Genomic DNA, 22,479 nt, shown 5'->3' with positions numbered 1-22,479 from the left:
TATGGTGTGGAGTTTTAGGTGGGTTCAGGGGATTTGAACTCAGGTCTTCACAATTACATGGCTTGTGCTTTAACCACTGAGCCATCTCCCCAGCCCTCATTCTACATCTTTGTTGCTGTTATTGTCACACTGGTCTACATCCATGGCAACACTCCAGAAGTGACCTTGGATTCCCATCCCAGCGCTGTGCTTAGCTCCACTCTCACAGCCGCAGTCAGCTCGCTGTCTGGACCACACGAGCATCCTGTAACCGACGTCATCAATTTCCATGTCATGTTCTGTCCCTGCAGCCAGGCCATTTCTCCTGACACCTGTCTCCTCTCCTCCCCTTCCCCAGCCAGGCCTCTGATCAGCCCAGGGTGACTCTCCTCCCTTCTCAGCTGTAATTGCCTTGCATCCCTCCATGGGCATTGCAGTCCAGATGTTTTCCTGACCTCCTGACCATGGAGATGTCTTATCCTGGGGATTGTCTGAGATGCACATGAATCTGTGTTTTATCCACCTGCAAAACCTCATTCCTCTAGTAGCCGAATAATGCACTTAGAATCTGTATGCCCCCCTCTTCAGAGTGCAGAAAGGTGGGAACACTGCATACAGGGGTCTGGGCAGTGGCTCAAGTGTCAGCTGTGGTGACCACATCTTAGCAGATAGAATATAAAGGCCCAAGTGCCAAACAGGTCTGTCAAGGCCTCTTGGTCTTCCCAATTGTGATGAAACAGAAAAGCCACAGTAGAGCCACAGGGTTTATAATATTTGATAACTAGCAGTGACTTTATTTGATTAAAATTTAAGAAATGGAAGCTAACAAAACGTAAAAATTTCTGGGGTCTTGGCACCTGCCTATAGTTCCAGCTGACTTAATATTAAGGCAGGAGGATAATTTAAGCCCAGAAATTCCTGGTCAGAAAAAAACACAAGAAAAATTGTGTACTCCAGGCCATCTATGTGTGTGTTTGTGTATGCATGTGTGTGTTCTGCATATTGTGTTTGTTCCTGCACCGAAGTTTGGTTGTGTTTGTGTATGTGTGAGCATGCATGTCTATGTGTACTAAGCAAACAGCAATACCAGTAAATTCATATTCATTGGAATTAGGTTCTTTCAAAAGGACCACTCTTTGCTATAAAAATACATTCTAATGGCATTTGTTAGCCGTTACTTCTCACTAATGAGTAAACTTTCCAAACTGCATCAATGTTTTCTTCAAGTGTTAGTGATTTCTGTATACGCATCTCGCTTTCTTCTCCAGAGACATGGATGGTGACAATCAGACTACAGTTACAGAATTCCTCCTCCTGGGACTCTCTGAAGAGTCAGAACAAGAAGACATTGTCTTTGGAATGTTCTTGGGGATGTACATGGTCACCATCTCTGGGAACCTTCTCATCATCCTGGCCATCAGCTGTGACTCTCATCTCCACACACCCATGTACTTCTTCTTGGCCAACCTCTCCAGTGTCGACATCTGCTTTTCCTCAGTCACCGTCCCCAAGGCTCTGGTGAGTCACATGGTGGGAAGCAAGTCCATCTCTTACACAAAGTGCATGATCCAGATCTACTTCTTGATCACATTCATCACCTTGGACAATTTTCTCCTGAGTGTGATGGCCTATGACCGCTATGTGGCCATTTGTCACCCACTCCACTACACCCTGATGATGAGGCCCAGACTCTGTGTCCTCCTGGTGGTCCTCTCATGGGTCATCACACAACTGCATGCTCTGTTGCACACTCTCCTCATAGTTCGACTCACCTTTTGTTCCCACAATGCAGTGCCCCACTTCTACTGTGATCCCTACCTTGTCCGGAAACTCTCTTGTTCTGATACCTTTATCAATGATGTCACAGCCTTTTCTGAGGGTGGAGTGTTATTTATGACATCGTTTGTATGCATTGTTGTTTCCTATTCCTACATCTGCTCTAAGGTCTTGAAGATGCCCTCTGCTCAGGGGATAAGAAAAGCCATGTCCACTTGTGGTTCTCACCTCACTGTGGTCTGTCTTTACTACGGAGCGATCCTAGGAATTTATATGCACCCTTCTTCCTCCTACTCACTACAGGATGCAGTAGCCTCTGTCATCTTCACAGTGGTGACCCCTATGGCCAACCCCTTCATCTATAGCTTGAGGAATCGTGACATCAAAGGAGCCCTAAGGAAGATAATTCTCAGGTCCTAGAATCTGAAATTTCTAGAGCTGAGAGGACTCATTGACGTCATGCAGAGTTTCCATTTTATAAACAGAGATCCAGATGTGTCCAGTGTTCAGCATGACTTCCCCTGGGATTTTTGATAGATGTTTGTAATCATTCTTTTATTTGGATGCTGTCTAATGCTCTCTGTCACACACTGAACTTTATCTCTTCAAAGCGATGTTTCTAAGGTGCTCATTTCACAGATAAGAGAAACTGAGAACATTTGGACACGTTCTGCCTTGGATGTGTTTAATATCCCCTGAGATCTTGGCTGCCAAAATGATCAGAGGATTTTATGGGATGTGATCACCTGACCATATGGCCTCAAACAGAGCTGTGGTGATCCTGGTAAATGACCCACAGGAAGTTTAACTCACCCATGTTAGACAACTTATGGTTGTTGGTACAGAATCTCACCTCTCAGAGCCTCTGGTAACTGAGGTGTTCGTTCTTCCCCTTTTTCCCAGCCTGGGGTCCCTCTCATTGATTCTACATTCCACAATACTACCTCTCTCCTTCTTTTCCCACCTAACATTTCAGGCTTTTGTTCTTCAGCATAAGTTTTAGGGGTACCTATGAAGTGCTATGGGAGCCTTGGAGAGTAGTTGTGATCTCCCATAAAATGTGTATGTTCCTGCATGTTATCATGGGTTGCAGGAAGCCGAGAGTTCCATACATAGCTGAAGTATTTAGAATCAGGGTTGTGCTAGGAATACGGGGACTTGAATTAATGTCGATTATAATTGGAACTTAGTCCTTTGGTGTGAAGTCCACGATTATTTTAGAATATGGACCACAGTAACCAGAGTTCCAGCCCTCTCCTAGTTTACACTAAAGGTCAAGTGTCCACAATGTCACTTGTCATGTCCTTTCCTCACATCTAGATAGGTCTGCCCTCCATCTTCTGGGTTGGGACAGTGGTCACTCTTCAGTAGCTCTCCCTTCATGGTCTCTATATCCTCACTTCTTTCCTTCCCCGACTCTACTAGCTTCTGTGTCCTTTGTGTCCTCACCATCAGCTCCTTCCTGCCTCTGTCCTGCCTCTGACTGTAGCGATCTCCATCCTGGGGAATCTCACCAATTTCTCTCCCTGCACATCTCTCTCCTCCACACAGGTTCCATTTGTTCTTCCTCAGGTGTTAAATGAGTCCTGTCACCCAACTCTCTCAGAATCACAGCAGATGTAAAATATCCTTTCTTCATGTAATAAAGCCTAATCAGTGATTTGGCACAGGATTTCCCTAGAGCCACTAAACTCTCCTCCTGGCCCCTTATGAACCCAGAGTGTAGTACCCACAGGTTCCTGGTGACTCTTGGAACAGACTACAAGATAATTTTGGATTCAGAGTCCTAGGCCAGATGGTTATTATGTGGTTTAAATAAAATGTCCCTTATAGATTCCCGTATATGAACTCTTGGTCCCCAGTTGATGATGTTTTTTGTGGGGTTTAGAAAGTGTGGCTTTGCTGGAGGCAGTATGCCACTCAGGGTATGTGACACTTCTTGTTCACTCTGCACCATGTTTGCCTTTGAAGATGAGTTCTCAGCTTCCCCTTCCTGCAGCTGCCATGGTTCCCTGTTATAATGGACTCTTATCCCTCTGGATCCATTGGTCAAAATGAACTCTCTCTCCTGTCAGCTGTGTGGTCATGTGTTTATCACAGCAATGGTAAAGGAACTGCTGCAGTCGCTCTCCTGGGAGATTTCCTTTTCCTCTGCGGGGCAGGAATTGTTAGAGTAGGCAAGGAGTTAAGGAACAGAGAGAGCAGGCAGATTCTCAAAGAGACAACTTCAAAAGTTAATATCATTTTCAAATATAGTTGACAAAGTCCCAAAACGTAACTGAGCTGTGGGCAGGCAACAGCAATATTATATTAGGTTCTGTCAATTGAACCAATTTGGTCTGATTACTGAAGTGTTCTTTTTCTTTTCCTTTCTTTATTTATCTTCAGTAACTTCACACATGATTATAGTGTGTTTGGTTCATATGCAACTTAGAAAAAGGAAAAGATAAGATTTCCGTATGGAATCCTCAAAATAAACAAGTGAACAGCTGAGCACTAACTGGCCCTAAGCCTGATGGGTAAACTGATGGCAGTAAATAAGATTCGCTGTGATAGTATACATATAATGTAAAAGATATAAAGTCAAGAAAAGCTAAAAGGGGCAAACTTGCTGCTTCGTAGTCCCCTCCAGGCACACATCTGGAGTGAGGGGCCACAAACAACAGCTTTGGTGTGACAGCAATGGTAGTTATGCAGAATGTACTGCAGTTATTTCTTCACAGGGTCGAGGAAGGGTAGCCTTTTTTTATACCCAAGGCTCAAGTCATTACAGGCAGAACGCACATCATGTCATGACCCATAGGACTGTTTTTTTTTAGTATAAATTATTTATTGCATTTTATGTATTTACTCTTGCCCCATTTGTCTCTATGTCTCTCTGTGTGTATCTCTCTGTCTGTCTCTGACTCTGTCTCTCTGTCTCTGTCTGTGTGTGTCTTTCTCTCTGTGTGTATCTCTTTGTTTCTGACTCTGTCTCTCTGTCTCTGTCTGTGTGTGTGTGTGTGTCTTTCTCTCTGTGTGTATCTCTCTGTCTCTGACTCTGTCTCTCTGTCTCTGTGTGTGTGTCTTTCTCTCTGTGTGTATCTCTCTGTCTGTCTCTGACTCTGTCTCTCTGTCTCTCTCTCTCTCTCTCTCTGTGTGTGTGTGTGTGTGTGTGTCTTTCTCTCTGTGTGTGTGTCTCTTTGCCAGCACACATGTGGAAGTCAGAGTACAATTTTTGGGATTCAGTTTTCTCCTTGTGTGAGAAATAATCATTCTGGTTCATTTTCAGTATGGAGATCATCAGGGAATCCCACCCAGCAGGAGGCACTGGGCTCCCATCTTCCCTAGCTAGCAGCTGGTGCCTGCTTGCAGAGTGCTTTTGAGTTTACCCTAGGGTTGAAAAGTTGCAGTTGACTTTGTAACTGAGCCCTGCTATCTGGAAAGGGAGGGGCACATCTCAAGCCCCAGGACAATGGGGAGTTTGGTGGGGACTAAGATTGTACCTCCCTGAAAAACTCAGCCAATGAGAAATACAGGGGAGGGAAACACAGTCTGGAACATAAGAACTAGATTCTTTCCCCATTTTCTTAGGGCTGATGCCTGCTTTGCTGGTTCATGATAGCTCACTTTACTACATTGAGTCACCAGTGCTCTTTTTCAACGTTTTCTGATAATTTTATTTTATGTGTATGGTGTTTTGCCTGTATGTATGTCTGTGTAATATCTCTGGACAATGTTCAGTGCACAAGGAGGCCAGAAGAGGACATAGGATCCCCTGAGACTGGAGTCGCAAACAATTGAGTGCGCGTGTGCTGAGAATCAGATCTGGGTCCTCTGTTAGAACTGCCAGTGCTCTTAATCACTCAGCCCCTCTCCAGGCCCTCCAGGACTCTTACTATGAAGTGAGGATCATCATTTCTTACACTGTTGCTATGTGGGTGCAGGGGACTGAATTTGGGTCATCAGGCTTGGTAGAAATCACTTTGAACCATTGAGCCATCTCATTGTCCCTGGTTCTTTGGTCTTGTCCCAATTCACCTGCCATGCCTACTTTACTATACCACTGAACTCTCTTAGTTTTTCATGAAAGTTTCATTGGCCTTCCTTCTGGTCTCTTTGGGTAGGTTCTCCAGGGACAAGCCTTGAATCTTGGGCAATCTTATCCAATAACCAGGAACTTTTGAGCCTTCCTGTGTGTTTCCCCTACTGGTCTTTCTCTGTCAATAGAGTCTACTCAAGAGCCTATCAGCATTAGGGGAACATTATTCTTTTCCCTTTATGTTAAAACAAACAGGTGGCTCACGGGTCTTGGGTCAACTCCAGTGGAAATGTGACTGGGCAACAAGTAGCCTCCTTCTGTTTGTCAGCCTTGGCCCTTGAATGTTTTTGACCTACAGACCTAGACAATACTGTTCCAAGCCATGAGAACTAGAGGCTTGTCTTGACAAACTCTTTTTAAAAGGTTTATTCTTCTGGGCTTGGTGGAAGATGCCTATAATCATACTGTGAGTACGAGGCCAGCTATGTTAACATAATGGGACCCTGTTTCAAAAATGAAATCAAAACAAAATTATATTTGTTTTGCGTGTATGAATGTTTGACTTTGTCTCGAGGCAATAAACTGGAGATTGATAGAGAAAGGCAGCAGACATTCTTCTCTGGCTTCCACGTGTGCACACGCAAGAACACACACCCAAATACATGTATGTGGATGTAACACATACATACACACACAAGACAGGCATACTACATACCACACAGCTCATGTACTATGATTTTTCACCAAAACAAAATCAAACAAGAAAAATGACAATAACATGTCTAGAATATAATCCCAAATATTACAAATGAAAGAACACACTCCTAAATTATGCATGGGAGAAATGGTAGTTTGCAGTAGTGTTGCCAGGGATCCCAAATGACCCCAAGAGAGATGCCAGAGGTCTGACCTATGAAATGATATTCACATTGTTTCTGAAAATATTGACAGAATCAAACTTCCAATAAAAATCTCTGTGTCTAGTGACTACAACAAAGGCAAGAGCAGGGGCAGGCACAGCAGAGATCATTACCACCTACTTCTGTGCACTGTTTTCTTGCCTCTAACTTGAAGAGAGATCCAGACATACAAAAAGAATGCCACTGGATTTCCCAAGGGATTCTGAGACCTCACACAAACCTCTAGATACTCAGAGAAGAAATCGGGATGCATAGAGTCTTTTTAACTAGCTTAGTTCTCTTTATAGTCAGTTTTCTCCTTCTTGAAACAAAGAAGGTTGCCATGAAACTGAAGCATTTATCTAATTAATATTCTTTATCAATAAGTATTGGGAGTCAGATATCGAGGTAAGAACCTGAATGATCAGAGGAGTGACCGAGAAGCCACCAGTGACCTCCTCTCCTTCTGTTCTGCAATCCAAAAAGACTGAGATCCTCTCTCAGTCCTACCTTACTACTTCCTGTCTCCCATCTGTCCTCAGTCCTCCAAGACCTCTATGTTTCATTTTGATTAGCTAGTAACTGTCATATGCCTGCTTCCCAAAAGCCATATGACTTTTATAGAACTTTAGAGCTGATTCCCTTTCCCTGATCTCTCTTTGGCCTCTGATGAGGAACACCTAGTTTATCTGTTGAAGAGAAAATGGCAAGTTTTTCTCTGTCCCAGGTTAAAGCATTTCACACTTCAGAATGCACCCTTTGCAGATCCTCTTCTTCCCTCCTGCCCTGTGGGCCTTTTCCTGCTCAGCATGGGCACCTGTCTGGACTGATGTCACTCAGAGATGGATATTGGAAGCTGCAGAAGTAAGCAAATCTATCTTTATCGGCAGAGTACATGGTGCATAAGAAATATTTTTAAAGAAACAATGTCAAACTAAATCAAATAATTAGAATATTACTTTAAGATATGTTACATTTGTTTATATTGTGGAACATTTGTTTAATGATGCAAAGATGTATTGCATTCTTTTATGGTACATATGTTTAATTCTGTGAAGCAGTTATACTTTTCCTGTTGAAAACACCTGATTGGCCTAATAAAGAGCTGAACGGCCAATAGCAATGTAGGAGAAAGAGTAGGTGGGGCTGGTAGGCAGAGAGAATAGATAAGAATAGAGATCTAGGCTCCAGAGGGGAGCAAGGGGCAATAAAAGGAGAGGAGCAAGTTAAGGTCAGTCACTCAGCTACAGAGCCAGAAAGGGAAAGAAGGAAAGAAAGATATGTAGAATTAAGAAAGGTAAAAAGCCCAGATACAAAACATAGTTAAAGAGAAACGGAGTAATTTAAGCTAGAAAACCTGGCTAGAAACAAGCCAAGCTAAGGTCGGACATTCATAAATAAGAATAAATCTCTCTGTATTTATTTGGGAGATGGGTGGTGGACCACCAAAGAGTAAAAAACAAGAACAAACAAACACACCCAACTACAGGTGTATGTTTCGATTGCTCTGGAGGACCCTGAGAGAAGGGCAGGGATGGTAGCCTCACTGGAACCAAGAGTGACAATGTCTTACCAGAACAAGAGAGGACTATCAGCTGTCCCTCCTATTCCAGGGTTTGCAGCCAGGCACTTAAGGAAGTCAAAGGGAGGATGCTCCACCTCAGAAAGGGCTTTTTACAGTCAATCAATTGATCCATCAATTAATCAAACCCCAAACCTTACAGTAAACATTTTATTTAAGAAAGAAGACTAAAATTTCTCTCTTCTAACCCTGGGACAAGGTTAGAGGTAGGTTCTAATAAGCCCAATTCAGCATTTTGCTGGTGTCCTGTTTTATTGTGCAAGAAGAAAAAGATGCAGAGATTGAAATGGAAAATAAGATCATTAATAGCATCTGCTGGCTATAGAAACTGCCAAGGGACATGTCACAACCTTACCCAAACCTAACAAGCAAATAAACACATAAAACCCACTAAAATATGGTCATAGTGTGTAATTTCAACCCTCAAAACTAAATTGTTTTTCTATATGGCTAACTGTGATGCCCATTAGAATAACCAAAGAGCATGCTGGCTTCCAGGCTCCTCAGTATCACAGGGACCTGTTACACATGTCCGTGTTGACATCCTACTCTCTCACCTTCTCTCTACCCTAAACTCCCTCCAGCTCAGACTCTCTCCCCCAGCTGCTCATCCTCCTTACAACTTAGCTCCCCTCACATCCTCACTCTTGCTGCTCTGATCTTCTCTCTCTGCTCCTTGTTCTCTGTCTGGTCATTCTCTCTTCTCTCACAGATAGCCCTGTCCACATTCAGTCTCCTTCTAGGTTGTTCTAAACCTCAGGTCAATAGAAATCTTCCTTCCCTTTAGCCACACTATGGAGTGGTAAGGCTTGCACTTTCTTACTGCTCCCCTCTGTATAGAGTGAGATCTTTAATTCCAGCTCTTGGAAGCCTGAGACAAAAGGATGGGATTTTAAGGTCATCAAGGTGAGACCCTGCCACAAAAGAGAAAAGAAAGAGAAATAATAAAAAAATATATGCAGTGTCTTTATGTCAGTGTCTACAAGACATTTTTAAAGAGTTATATTTCTGTCTCTGTGTGTATGTGTTTGTGTGTGCATGTGTGTATGTGTGTGAGTGTGCACATGTGTGTTTGTGTATGTGCATGTGTTCCATGCTTGCATGTGAAGGTCAGAGGACAACTTTTAGGAGTCAGTTCTCTCCTCTGACAGTGTATGTTCTGGGCATCAAACAGACTTGGTGTCAAGTGTCTTTACCTACTGAGCAATCGTGCTCGCCCTACAAGTCATTTTGATTCTTTCTATAAGAGGAAGGGAGAAAAAGAAGAGTCAAATGATGAGAGATCCATGATGTTGAACTTCAGAAGACTCAGCATCAGTAGAAAATACATTACATTTAAAACAGTGAAGGGTTTACTGCTGCCAAATCAAATACCTTAAAATTTCTTCTTGTACATGGATGAGCTTAGTCTAAAAATTATATGAATGGGGACTAATAAGAAAGCAAAGTCATTTGGAGAAAGAGCAATTGAAATACATGACAGATAAAGATTAATATTGGGCACCTTATTGATTATAATGAGATCTTTTTGTAAAAATCATTCTTCAAGCTAGGTGTTGGTTGCATGTGCCTTTAATCCCAACACTTGGGAGGCAGAGACAGGCATATCTTTGTGAATCCGAGGCCAGCCTGATCTGTGAGAGCTAGTTCTCGGACACAGAGGGATGTTACACAGAGAAACCCTGTCTCAAAAAACAAACAATGAACCATTTATCAAGTTGAAGAGACCTTTGATTTAAGATTTCTTGGGAATTTTTACACTAATTAATATTTTTAGAATTTTGTCAAGTGCTTTTCTACATCATTCATATGATTGTTTTATAAGTCATTATAATTGGGTTTGGTAACTGATTCATACTTGATATAAGGCTCCAATTTTCTTATTAGGTAATACCAATGATGATGATATTACTTGATTTGTGTCCTGATTACTTTTTTTTAAAGTTTTTCTTATTGATTTTATTACGCTATACATTTTTTTCCTGCTTTCCTCCCTTTCTCTCCCCTCCCCTTCAGGCCTCTCCCATGGTCCTCATGCTCCCAATTTACTCAGGAGATCTTGTCTTTGTCTACTTCCCACGTAGATTAGATCCATTCACGTCTCTCTTAGGGTCCTCATTGTTGTTTAGGTTCTCTGGGTTTGTGATTTGTAGGCTGGTTTTCTTTTTTTATGTCTAAAAACCACTTATGAGTGAGTACATATGGTGTTTGTCTTTCTGAGTCTGAGTTACCTCACTCAATATGTTTTCTAGTTCTATCAACTTGCCTGCAAACCTCAAGATGTCATTATTTTTTTCTGCTATGTAGTACTCCACTGTGTAAATGTACCACATTTTCCTTATCCATTCTTCAGCCGAGGGGCATTTAGGTTTTTTTCCAGGTTCTGGCTATGACAAACAATGCTGCTATGAACATAGTTGAACACATTTCCCTGTGGTATGATTGAGCATCCTTTGAAAATACTCCAAAGAGGTATTTCTGGGTCTTGAGGAAGGTTGTTTCATAATTTTCTGAGAAATCTCCACAGTAATATCCAAAGGAGTGGCATCAGCTTTCATTCTCACCAGCAATGCAGGAGTGTTCCCTTTACCCCACAACCTCTCCAGCATAAGTTGCCATCAGTGTTTTTGATCTTAATCATTCTTACCGGTATAAGATGAAATCTCAGAGTTGTTTTGATTTGCATTTATCTGATAGCTAAGGATGTCAAACATTTCCTTAGGTGTCTTTCAGCCATTTTAGATTCCTCAGTTGAGAGTTCTCTGTTTAGGTCTGTACCCCATTTTTTTTACTGGATTATTTGTTCTTTAAATGACCAATTTCTTGAGTTCTTTGTATATTTTGGAGATCAGACCTCTGTCCAATTTGGGGTTGGTGAAGATCTTTTCCCATTCTGCAGGATGCCATTTTGTCTTGTTGACTATGCCCTTTGCTTTACAGAAGCTTCTCAGTTTCAGGAGGTCCCATTTATTATTTGTTTCTCTCAATGTCTGTGCTACTGGGGTTATATATAGGAAGTGGTCTCCTGTGCCAATGCGTTCAAGTTTCCATTTTATCTTCTATGAGATTAAGTGTGGTTGGCTTTATATTGAGGTCTTTGATCCATTTGGCTTGAGTTTTGTGCATGGTGATAGATATGGGTCTATTTTCATTCTTCTGCATGTTGATAACCAGTTATGCCAGCACAATTTGTTGAATATACTTTCTCTTTTCCATTTTATACTTTTTCTTTGTCAAAAATTAGGGGTTTGTAGGTGTATGAATTGATATCTGCGTCTTTGATTTGGTTCCATTGGTCCTCCTGTCTGTTCTTATGCCAATACCAGTCTGTTTTCAGTACTGTGACTCTGTAGTAGAGTTTGAAATCAGGGATTGTGATACCTCCAGAAGTTCCTTTATTGTACAGGATTGTTTTGGATATCCTGGGTTTTTTGCCCTTCCATATGAAGTTGAGTACTGTTCTTTCTGTGAAGAAATTTTGCTAGAATGGTGATGAGCATTCCATTAAATCTATAGATTGCTTTTGGTAAAATTGTTGTGGCCTGATTTCTAGTAATGTATCCACTAGGTTTTGGTATCACGTTCATGCTGACTTTAACCTCTATTGTAACTTGTTAAAAAATTATATTGTGTTGCTGTTTGATATATAATATTTAATTATTGTGATATTTAAATATAGTTTTAAGAACCATATTATCAGACATGATTAAATATGAATAATTAACCAACGATAGATCGCGGGTAGTGAGCACTTGTGAAAAAACTGATTTTCTGAGGATCCTAATTTTTGTTGCCCAGACAGAGTGCAGACTGTGAACACTTCATCTGTGTCTCTAATTAGGACCTCTGAGAAATCCACCCTAGGGGAGCACACACTTGGCACCATCTCATGGCAGCATCGCCTCCAGGGATGGAGCATAAATTTATTTACACCTAGTCATCCAAGCTTGACCAGAGAGAGCCACATGCCTCATTCTAGATGTTCTCTTCTAGGGACAAAGGTCCTTTCCTTCTCAGCTTCAAGTGTGAATTTCTCAAAACCCAGCCTCAACCACGGCACCAGCAGAGACAGAACTTTCCTGAAGACATCTGATAGCAACCAAGAGTACACAGGTAAGGAAGGTGGGGAATCAGAAGAGAGCACCCCCCCAGCAGACCGACTCCCATAGACTTGAGCCCATCGGATGACTTATAGAGAAAGAACTTCATTCAATCCCTCTGGATCTGACCAAGTTCAAAGGAGGAAAAGTATCTCATTCCTCCATGTCCTTGCCTTGTTGGTACATGAAGTTCTCTCTACTTGGAACACAGTGGAAGCTGCTATGTGGGTAAAGGGAGCAGAAGAACAGAATGGAGTTTAGCTGTTTAGAAGCATAAATGCAAGGTATTAAACAGCCTGGTCAGAAGGAGATAGAGAGAGAAAGAGCGAGAGCGAGAGCGAGAGAGAGAGAGAGAGAGAGAGAGAGAGATGATAGGTAGATAGATGATAGATAGATAGATAGATAGATAGATAGATAGATAGATAGATGAGAGACATAGAGACACACACACAAAGAGAGACAGAAACAGGGAGAGACAGAAACAGAGACAGAATGTCATTATTTTATCCTGGTCCTCTTTTTTTTTCTGTGCCTATCCCCTGGAGTGTGTGGTTGTATAATGAAGGTATCTCAGACTGTGGCTGCTTGGATGTTACTGAAACTGGGCAGTGGAATGTTGACTGCTGCTGGAGTCCAGAGACAAAGCAGCCTTTAAGGTTCAGGATCTCAAACACCCTGTGATGCAGATGTGTCTATACATCTGGCATTTAAACACACCCCACACTCCTCAACTCACAGAAATCATTCAGAAAAACAGAAGTGTGTGTGTGTGGTGTGTGTGTGTGTGTGTGTGTGTGTGTGTGTGTGTGTGTGTGTGAAGTTATTTTTTATAGTGGCAACTGCATTCTATTTCCATAAGGAAGCTTAAGGGGAAGTAGAATTAAATCCAAAAGCTGGAGTTGAAGAGCCAATCAAAGAAAGGGGAATCCATGCATGACCTACCATGATCCACTGGGGTCCTCTGGAAGCTATAAACCTAGGGCTCAACCCATGATATGTTAGTGTTATTTCTAGCAATGTCTACTATCTCTTAATGCATGATGCAAGACAATACGAAATAACTATAGCTTAATGCTTCTGAGTGAGCCTTAGCTGTGGTCTTTCCACACTAGAGCAAGTTGCCTTTCCATCCCATTGAGCCTCATTTTGTATTTCTTTGATGGGAAACTATCTTCCTTCAGGAACATTAGCATCTATAGGCAAAGGCCTCTTTTATTAGTCCTTATGAACTATTGATCATTCTGTCTCTCATCTCTCTACTTTTATAGTCCACTGACACAGTGACCCATTAGAAGCTTATTCTAGCTTTTATTTATTTGTTTGATGTGTGTGTCCATGTATGTTTATTGTGTGTCCATGTATGTTTATTGTGTGTCCATGTATGTTTATTGTGTGTCCATGTATGTTTATGAGTGTAGCTGCACATGTGTCACAGCACTCATGCAGGGTTCTGCTTCTCACTTCACCACAAAAGCCCTGGGATAGCAGACGTGCTCTATGGTGTGGAGTTTTAGGTGGGTTCTGGGATTTGAACTCAGGTCTTCACACTTACATGGTTCGTGCTTTACCCACTGAGCCATCTCCCCAGCCCTCATTCTCGCTCTTTGCTGATGCTGTTGTTACGCTGGTCTACATCCATGGCAATGCTCCGGAAGTGACCTTGGATTCCCATCCCAGAGCTTTGCTTAGCTCCACTCTCACAGCAGCAGTCAGCTCACTATCTGGACCACACGAGCATCCTGTAACCGATATCACCAATTTCCATGTCATGTTCTGTCCCTGCAGCCAGGCTATTTCTCTTGACATCTGTCTCCTCTCCTCCCCTTCCCAGCCAGGCCTCTGACCACCGCAGGGTGACTCTCCTCCCTTCTCAGCTGTAATTGCCTTGCATCCCTCCATGGGCATTGCAATCCAGATGTTTTCCTGACCTCCTGACCATGGAGATGTCTTAGCCTGGGGATTGTCTTTGAAATGCACATGAATCTGCATTTTATCCACCTGTAAATGTCTTTTTCCTCCAGTAGAGAAATATTGCACTTAGAATCTGTATGCCTCCCTCTTCTGAGTGCAGAAAGGAGGGAACACTGCACAAAGGGGTTTGGACAGCAGCTCAGGTGAGCAGACAAACAGCTGTGCGATGTGGTGAAAACCTCTTAGTAGCAGACAGAAAGTGAAGGGCCAACCACCAGGCAAGTCTGTTAAAAGCTATTGGTCTTCCCAATTGTGAGGAAATAGAAAAGTCAAAGCACAAACACTAGGTTTATAATTGATGATGCTTTGTAGTGAATTTTCATTTGATCAAAATTTAATAAGTGATAGTGAATATAACATAAACATTCCTGGGGTCTTGGAACCTGCCTATAGTCCCAGCCAGTTGGATGTTAAGGCAGGAGGATTATTTAAGCCCAGTAATTCCTGATCAGACAAAAGGAAATGTAGGAAAAATCGTGTGTGTGTCTGTGCTACAAGATATCTATGTGTGTCTTTGTGTATGTATGTGTGTATTGTACATGTTGTTGTGTTCATCCACCTGAATGTGGTTGTGTTTGTGTATGTGTGAGTATGCATGCCAATGTGTGTATATTGTAAAACAGAGAACAATACTATTAGTTTGTTTTGAACTCTCACTGCTATTGATCAGCAAATTTTGATAAAGCACCTAGCTGCCCAGTCCTTAGATTCTTCATGTGTTCAGTTAAATGTAGTAGCCAATTCCTAGCCAGAATTAACTATTTTATAACATATATATATGTTATAATATATATATGACACTAAACAAACAAGAGAATCAATAAACTCATTATCATTAGAATTCAGTCCTTTGAAAATGTACCGAAATTGTTATAAAATTTTTTAAAGGGAATTCACTAGCAGTTACTTCTCACTAATGAGTAAACTTTTCCAAACTGCATCAAAGTTTTCTTCAAGTGTTGGTGAATGATTTCTCTATACAGGTCTCACTTTCTTCTCCAGAGACATGGATGGTGACAATCAGACGACAGTCACAGAATTCCTCCTCCTGGGACTCTCTGAAGAGTCAGAACAAGAAGAGCTTGTCTTTGGAATGTTCTTGGGGATGTACATGGTCACCATCTCTGGGAACCTCCTCATCATCCTGGCTGTCAGCTGTGACCCTCATCTCCACACACCCATGTACTTCTTCTTGGCCAACCTCTCCAGTGTTGACATCTGCTTTTCCTCAGTCACCATCCCCAAGGCACTGGTGAATCACATGGTGGGAAGCAAGTCCATCTCTTACATGGAGTGCATGGCCCAGATCTATTTCTTCTTAGCATTTGGCACCACAGACAACTTCCTCTTGAGTGTGATGGCCTATGACCGCTATGTGGCCATTTGTCACCCACTCCACTACACCCTCATGATGAGCCCCAGACTCTGTGCCCTCCTGGTGGTCCTATCATGGGTCATCACACACCTGCATGCTCTCTTGCACATTCTCCTCATGGTTCGACTCACCTTCTGTTCCCACAATGCAGTGCCCCACTTCTACTGTGATCCCTACCTTGTCCTGAAACTCTCTTGTTCTGATACCTTTATCAATAATGTCACAGCCGTTGCTGAAGGTGAAATGATATTTATGACACCTTTTGTATGCATTGTTGTTTCCTATGCCTACATCTGCTCTAAGGTCTTGAAGATGCCCTCAGCCCAGGGGATAAGAAAAGCCATGTCCACTTGTGGTTCTCACCTCACTGTGGTCTGCCTTTTCTACGGGTCGATCCTAGGAGTTTATATGCACCCTTCTTCCTCCTACTCACTACAGGATGCAGTGGCCTCTGTCATCTTCACAGTGGTGACCCCTATGGCCAACCCCTTCATCTATAGCTTGAGGAATCGTGACATCAAAGGAGCCTTAAGGAAGATAATTCTCAGGTCTTAGGAATTTCAAATTCTAGAGCTAAGATGATTCCTAGATGTCATGCATTTTTTTTTCCTTTTTAAAGAGATCCAGATGGGTCCAGTGCTCAGCATGACAATGTCAGGGATTCTTGATAGATGTTTGTAATCATTCTTTTGATTGGGATGCTGACTAATGTTCTCTGTCACACACACACACTGAACTTTACCTCTTCGAAGGGATGATTCTAAGATATTTATTTTCCAATTTTTTGAGAAACTACCATACTAATTTCCAAAGCAGCTGTACAAGATTGCACTCCCACCAGCAATGGAGGAGTATTCCAGCATTCCCTCCAGCATAAGCTGTCATTAGTGTTTTCAAGTTTAGCTATTCTGACAGGTGTAAGATGGTATCTCAGAGTTGTTTTGATTTGCATTTACTTGATGGCTAAGCATGTTGAGCAATTCTTTAAGTGCCTTTTGGTTATGTGAGATTCCTCTTTGAGAATTTTCTGTTTAGATCTGTACCCCATTTTTAATTGGATTATTTGGTATTTTGATATCTAGTTTCTTGAGTTCTTTGTATATTTTCGAGATCAGCCCTCTGTCAGATGTGGGGTTGATGGAGCTCTTTTCCCATTTGGTAGGTTGACATTTTGTCTTATTGATCCTGTCCTTTGCCTTCCAGAAGCTTCTCACTTTCAGGAGGTCCCATTTATTAATTTTTAATCTCAGTATCTGTACTAATTGTGTTGTATTTATGAAGTGCTCTACTGTGTGAATGTGTTCAAGGCTACTTCCCATTTTCTCTTCTATAAGGTTCAGCGTAACTGGATTTATGTTGGACTCGAGAGATGGCTCAGCCTTTGCAGGCTAGGCTCACCACCAAAAACACAGTGCATTGAAATTTATCTCCAGTCATTTGTGACTTTACTGCTTGTACTGTAAGCATCTGATGTACTGGAGTCATACTGTGAGTGAATAGATGTCTTCTCCACACAGTAAAAAAAAAATGATCACAGTTAAAATGAGTAAGGATTTTAACTGAGTGATAATAGAAATAAATTCCATAAAACGTGTGGAATGTTCACAAGGAGAGTTTGTCCTTTTAAATGCTTGAATTAACAAAATTACAAACCATGGGATAAGTACTTATGTTGGAACTAAGTTTCTTCCCCTCATATTTCTTTGACCCAAGCAGACAGAATGCACACAGTGTGCACTGAGTGCATCCCTAATGAGGACCTCTGAGGAGTCAACACTCGGGATGTCCCATGTGACAACAAACCTCTCACCCTCATGGGTATCCTGATCTCCAGAGACAGAGCCTGCATCTCTTTGTTTTCTCTCCACAATCTAGGCTTTACCATAGACAGTCAGCCACCTCACTCTAAATGTCCCTGAGAGAAGAGCTCCCTCAGTTCTCACCCCACGCTGTGAATTTACCATCATTCACGTCCAGGATGGAACCAGCAGAGACAGGGAATCTATGAGAGCCTCAGTGAGCAGCAGGCGAGAAGCTGGGGACACAGGATAGGGAATCGTCCATCCAACATAAGACTGATACCCAGAGACACGGACTTAAGGTGTGACACTGGGGGAGCACCCCTCCAAACCTTTCTGTAGCTAGCCAAGTGCCAGAGGAAATGTTTCTGAAGAGGAGACAACTGGGGTTAGCGGTGCTGTGACAACAGACCCCTAACAGCATTTCCTGGAAAATGAGACTCTTCTCTAACATATGCAAGCTTGTCCTATTCTACACCAAATCTCCATGTTTGTGCCAGTTGCTTCTCTGCGCTCGCTGACTGTGAGCTGTGATTTCAGAACAGAGGGGTCTGAGACCTAAGTACTTTGGATACTGTTCTGAGCCCCATAAGGGAAGTAGGCTAGTGTAGAAACTACTTATTTTCCTTGTGCAGTCCAGGGATCCAAGCTCATGGACACAGACTTCAGATGTCACGGACTCAGTCCTTAGCATGGCTCACAAGAGGCTAATGGATGAAAGAGATGCCAACTTGCTTAACCCCACCACTGAGCATCACTGTCAATGGTGATAGCAGGGCTGTCTCTCTACAAGGAAGAAGATGCTGACTTCTACTTCAGAGCATGCCTGCCGGTTGCATAGAAACAGATGTGTCTCTATTTATGCATAAATCCTCAATATAAACTCCTGTAATCAAAGCAGAGAATAGTCCAAACATTCCAAGACTAGAAAATTAAGCACTGAGCCAGACACCAGTGCAGTGATGGACAGGAACTTGTAGGGAATTGGTCACCCTACATGGCAACCAGCAAGTAAAGCAACTGTGATAATTAGCTATTTTTTAAACTTTTAAAAAGATTTATTTATTATATATTCCGTGTTCTGCCTGCATGCCAGAAGAGGGCAGCAGATATCACTATAGATGGCTGTGAGCCACCATGTGGTTGCTGGGAATTGACCTCCAGACCTCTAGAAGAGCAGTCAGTGTACTTAACCTCTGAGCCATCTCTCCAGTCCCCTATAATTAGCTATTTCAGAGCTCCAGAGCTTGCTCCCAGCATGGAGTAGCAGGGACTTTCTGATAAATTCAAGCTGCAGCTCTTTGGTGAGAAAGGGCTTGGCATGCATGAAGCACCCTCCCAATTCCTAAGCATGGAGGGCTGTCTGGTTCTCATAGGATTTCTGGGCCTGTGCCTTCCAAAATTAGTGGGTGGGTGTTGTGGAACATTAAAGATGTGTTATATCTTAAACTGTGGAATAAATTTTTTAATGCTGCAAAGATGTGTCATATTCTTTTAAACTACATTTGTTTAACTCTGTGAAGCTGTGTTACTTTGTCTGCCTAAAACACCTGATTGATTTAATAGAGAACCAAAGAGCCAGTAACCAGGCAGGAGAGAGAAATAGACAGGGCTCCAAGGCAGAAAGAATAAATCGGAGAGATCTAGACTTAAGAGGAAAGCAAGGTAAAAGAAAAGGAAAAGAGCAAGCCAGGGGCCGGCCACTCAGCCACAGAGCCAGTCAAGAAGTAGGAAGGAAAGAAAGATATATAGAATAAAGAATGAAAAAAAGCCCAAAGGCAAGATTTGGTTAAAGAGAAATGGGATAATTTAAGTTAGAAAAGCTGTCTAGAAACAAGCCAAGATAAGACCAAGCATTCATAAGTAAGAATAAATCTCCTTCCATTTATTTGGGAGCTGGGTGGTGGGCCCCAAAAGAATGAGCAAAACAAAACAAAAACCCAATTACAGGTATATGTTTTGATTGCTCTGAGGGACACCTCAGAAATGGGCAGGGATGTTAGCCTCCCTGGAACGGAGAGATACAAAGGCTTATCAGAACATGAGAGGATTATCAGCTTTCCCTCCTGTTCCAGTTTTGCAGCCAGGCATTTAAGGAAGTCGAAGGCAGGAGTTTCTTTCTAAGAAAAAGCTTTTTACAACCAATCAACCAACCAATCAGTCAGTCAATCATTCAACAATCAATCAAATTCAAAACCTTGCAGCAAAGGTATTTAAGGTGAAAGATTAAACCTTCTCTGCCCTAACCCTGGGACAAGGTTAGAGGTATATTCTGATAACCCAAGTTCAGCATTTTGCTGGTGTCCTAACTAATGGTGCAGGAACAAAACAATATAGAGATTGAAAGGGAAAACAAGACCATTAGTAACATTTGCCTTAATTGGAAAATGCAAAGGGACAGACTAAAAACAAAACCAAATCTAAGCAAGCAAACACGTAGGAAAAATATGGTCAGATTTCAGGTTCTAAAGATCATAGTGTGTAATATCAACACTCAAAACTTCTCCAGTGCTGAGGGGACTGGAGAGGTGAGTCAGTGGACACATTGCTGCATAGCTGGAAGAGCCACTCTCTGGAACCTTCTCAGTGGGACAGAATCCAGACCCCCATCTCCCTAAGCTTTTCTGGCCATCCAGCATGGTGTGTTCCTGCTACTGGGCTTTCCCCAAACCTACCCTGCCCCCAAGCTTGCCTTTTTGCCTTTTTGCCTGTGAGATCCTTGGAATCCTGCAACACAGCCTGATCCAGTACTGAGAGGACCTAAGAGAGGGCAGACCAAGAAAGCCTCACAAGTACTCAGACAGCCACAGCAAAGATTGTACCAAGATGCCAAGACACTGCTGGCCTCATTTGAAGGAAGAGATTGATAGGCGCCAAAGCAAGAATTTTTCCAACATCCTAAAAAGCAACATGGTAATACCTGAATCCAGTGGACACTCAACAGGAAGACTTGACCATCCTAACCCAGAATAACTAGAAGAAAACAACTTTAAACATAACTTTATGAAAATGATGGAGACCTTTAAAGATGAAGTGAAAAACTCCCTTAAAGAAATGGAAGAGAGACGCTCGGGGGCGGTGTCCAGACGCTCGGAGGTGGAGAGGTGCAGAGTCCAGATGTGGCGGAGAGGCTTGGCAATCAGGAATAGGCTTTGGGGGACCAGCAGCAGACGCAAGTGGGGGGGGGCAGCGCAGCAGCAGATGTAAGCTGCGGGGACAGGTGGCAATTACTAGAGCAGATCGCCCCACCACAATTAAATAAAAGAGGCAGGCCTTTTGATGGCGAGGTCACTGGCAAACGGGGAGCCTGGTTCTGTCCTGAAGACCCTTCGGAGGGGTGAGAGGGTTCTTGGCCTGCGGCAGGACCAGGAAACAGAGTGAGGGCATTATGTAAGCGGAGCCCTTGGCCAGCAGAGAAACCTGATCTGGTTTTAAAAGACCCATTAGATAGGATCAATAGGAAGAGATAGGCAGGCGCCAAGGCAAGAATTCACCCAATAAGCTGAAAAACAGCATGAAAACACCAGAACCCAATGATCTTACAACAGAAGTATTTGAACACCCTAACACAGAAGAAGTGGAAAAAATTGACTTTATGAAAGCAATGGAGTCCCTTAAACAACTTGTAAAAAACGCCCTTATAGAAATGGATGAAAAGTATAACAGAAAGTTTGAAGAAATGAGTAAATACGTACATGATACCCTGGGAAACCAAGAAAAAGCGATCAAACAGTAATGGAAACAGTTCAAGAATTGAAAACTGAAATGAAGGCAAGGAAGAAAATACAAACTGAGGACCAGCTGGGTATGGAAAATCTAGGTCAACGAGCAGAGTCTACAGAAAGAAGCATAATCAATAGAATAAAAGAGATAGAAGAAAGAATCTCAGATTCTGAGGACACCATAGAGGAAATAAACGCACTGATCAAAGAAAACAGCAAAGCCAACAAATTCTCAACCAAAACATTCAGGAAATGTGGGACACAATAAAAAGACCAAACCTAAGAATAATAGGAATAGAAGAAGGAGAAGAGTCACAGCTCAAAGGCCGAGAAAATATTTTTAACAAAATTATGGAAGAAAACTTTCCCCACATAAAGAAAGATATTCATTTAAATATTCAAGAAGCATACAGAACACCAAACAGACTGGATCAAAGAAAAACATCTCCTCGCCATATAATAATCAAAACACAAAATATACAGGTTAAAGAAAGAATATTAAGAGCTGCAAAAAAAGGGGGGGGAGAACTTATAAAGGTAAACCAATCAGACTTACACCTGATTTCTCTATGGAAACCATGAAAGCCAGAAGGTCCTGGATAAATGTACTGCAGAAGCTAAGAGACCATGGATGCAAACCCACACTATGATACCCAGCCAAGCTATCATTCACCGTCAATGGAGAAAAAAAGACATTCCAGGATAAGAACAAATTTAAACAATACATAGCCACAAATCCAGCCCTACAGAAAGTAATAGAAGGAAAATTGCAACCCAAGGAATCCAACATTGCCAACACTGCCTACAATAACTCAGGCATCTAGCGACCCTTCACCAGCACATCTCAAAGAAGGGAGACACACAATCTCTACTACCAAAAACAATAAGAATAACCGGAATAAACCACCACTGGTCATTAATATCACTTAATATTAATGGTCTCAATTCACCTATAAAAAGGCACAGGCTAAGAGATTGGATACAAAAACAGGATCCAACATTCTGCTGTTTGCAAGAAACACATCTCAACCACAAAGACAGGCACCTACTCAGAGTAAAGGGTTGGGAAAAGGTGTTTCAAACAAAGGGTCCTAAGAAAAAAGCAGGTGTGGCCATACTAATTTCTAACAAAACTGACTTCAAACTAAAATCAATCAGAAGAGATCAAGATGGTCACTTTATACTCATAACAGGAACAATTCATCAGGATGATGTCTCAATCCTGAATATCTACGCCACTAATATAAAAGCACCC

At 42.1% G+C, this 22,479-nt stretch overlaps 2 protein-coding genes across 2 annotated transcripts; both read left to right on the top strand.

Moving 5' to 3' along the window:
- The first annotated feature begins 1,251 nt into the window (after positions 1 to 1,251).
- On the top strand, positions 1,252 to 2,175 carry LOC121457038 (olfactory receptor 1361-like). The gene has a single exon (XM_041665669.1). The coding sequence runs from the start codon at positions 1,252 to 1,254 to the stop codon at positions 2,173 to 2,175; it is 924 nt and encodes a 307-aa protein (XP_041521603.1).
- Positions 2,176 to 15,334: 13,159 nt separating this feature from the next.
- LOC121456932 (olfactory receptor 1361-like) lies at positions 15,335 to 16,258 on the top strand. The gene has a single exon (XM_041665482.1). The coding sequence runs from the start codon at positions 15,335 to 15,337 to the stop codon at positions 16,256 to 16,258; it is 924 nt and encodes a 307-aa protein (XP_041521416.1).
- The last annotated feature ends 6,221 nt before the right edge of the window (positions 16,259 to 22,479 follow it).

The sequence above is a fragment of the Microtus oregoni genome, unplaced genomic scaffold (genome assembly GCF_018167655.1).
Source record: "Microtus oregoni isolate MIOR12 unplaced genomic scaffold, Mior012 000015F_ref0000493, whole genome shotgun sequence".
NCBI lineage: Eukaryota > Metazoa > Chordata > Mammalia > Rodentia > Cricetidae > Microtus > Microtus oregoni.
The sequence above is the reverse complement of the archived record's forward strand: the minus strand, read 5'-3'. Positions and strand labels throughout refer to the sequence as shown.

Coding starts and splice junctions, on each gene's coding strand:
- LOC121457038 (XM_041665669.1), top strand. CDS start 1,252: ATGGATGGTGACAATCAGACTACAGTTACAGAATTCCTCCTCCTGGGA.
- LOC121456932 (XM_041665482.1), top strand. CDS start 15,335: ATGGATGGTGACAATCAGACGACAGTCACAGAATTCCTCCTCCTGGGA.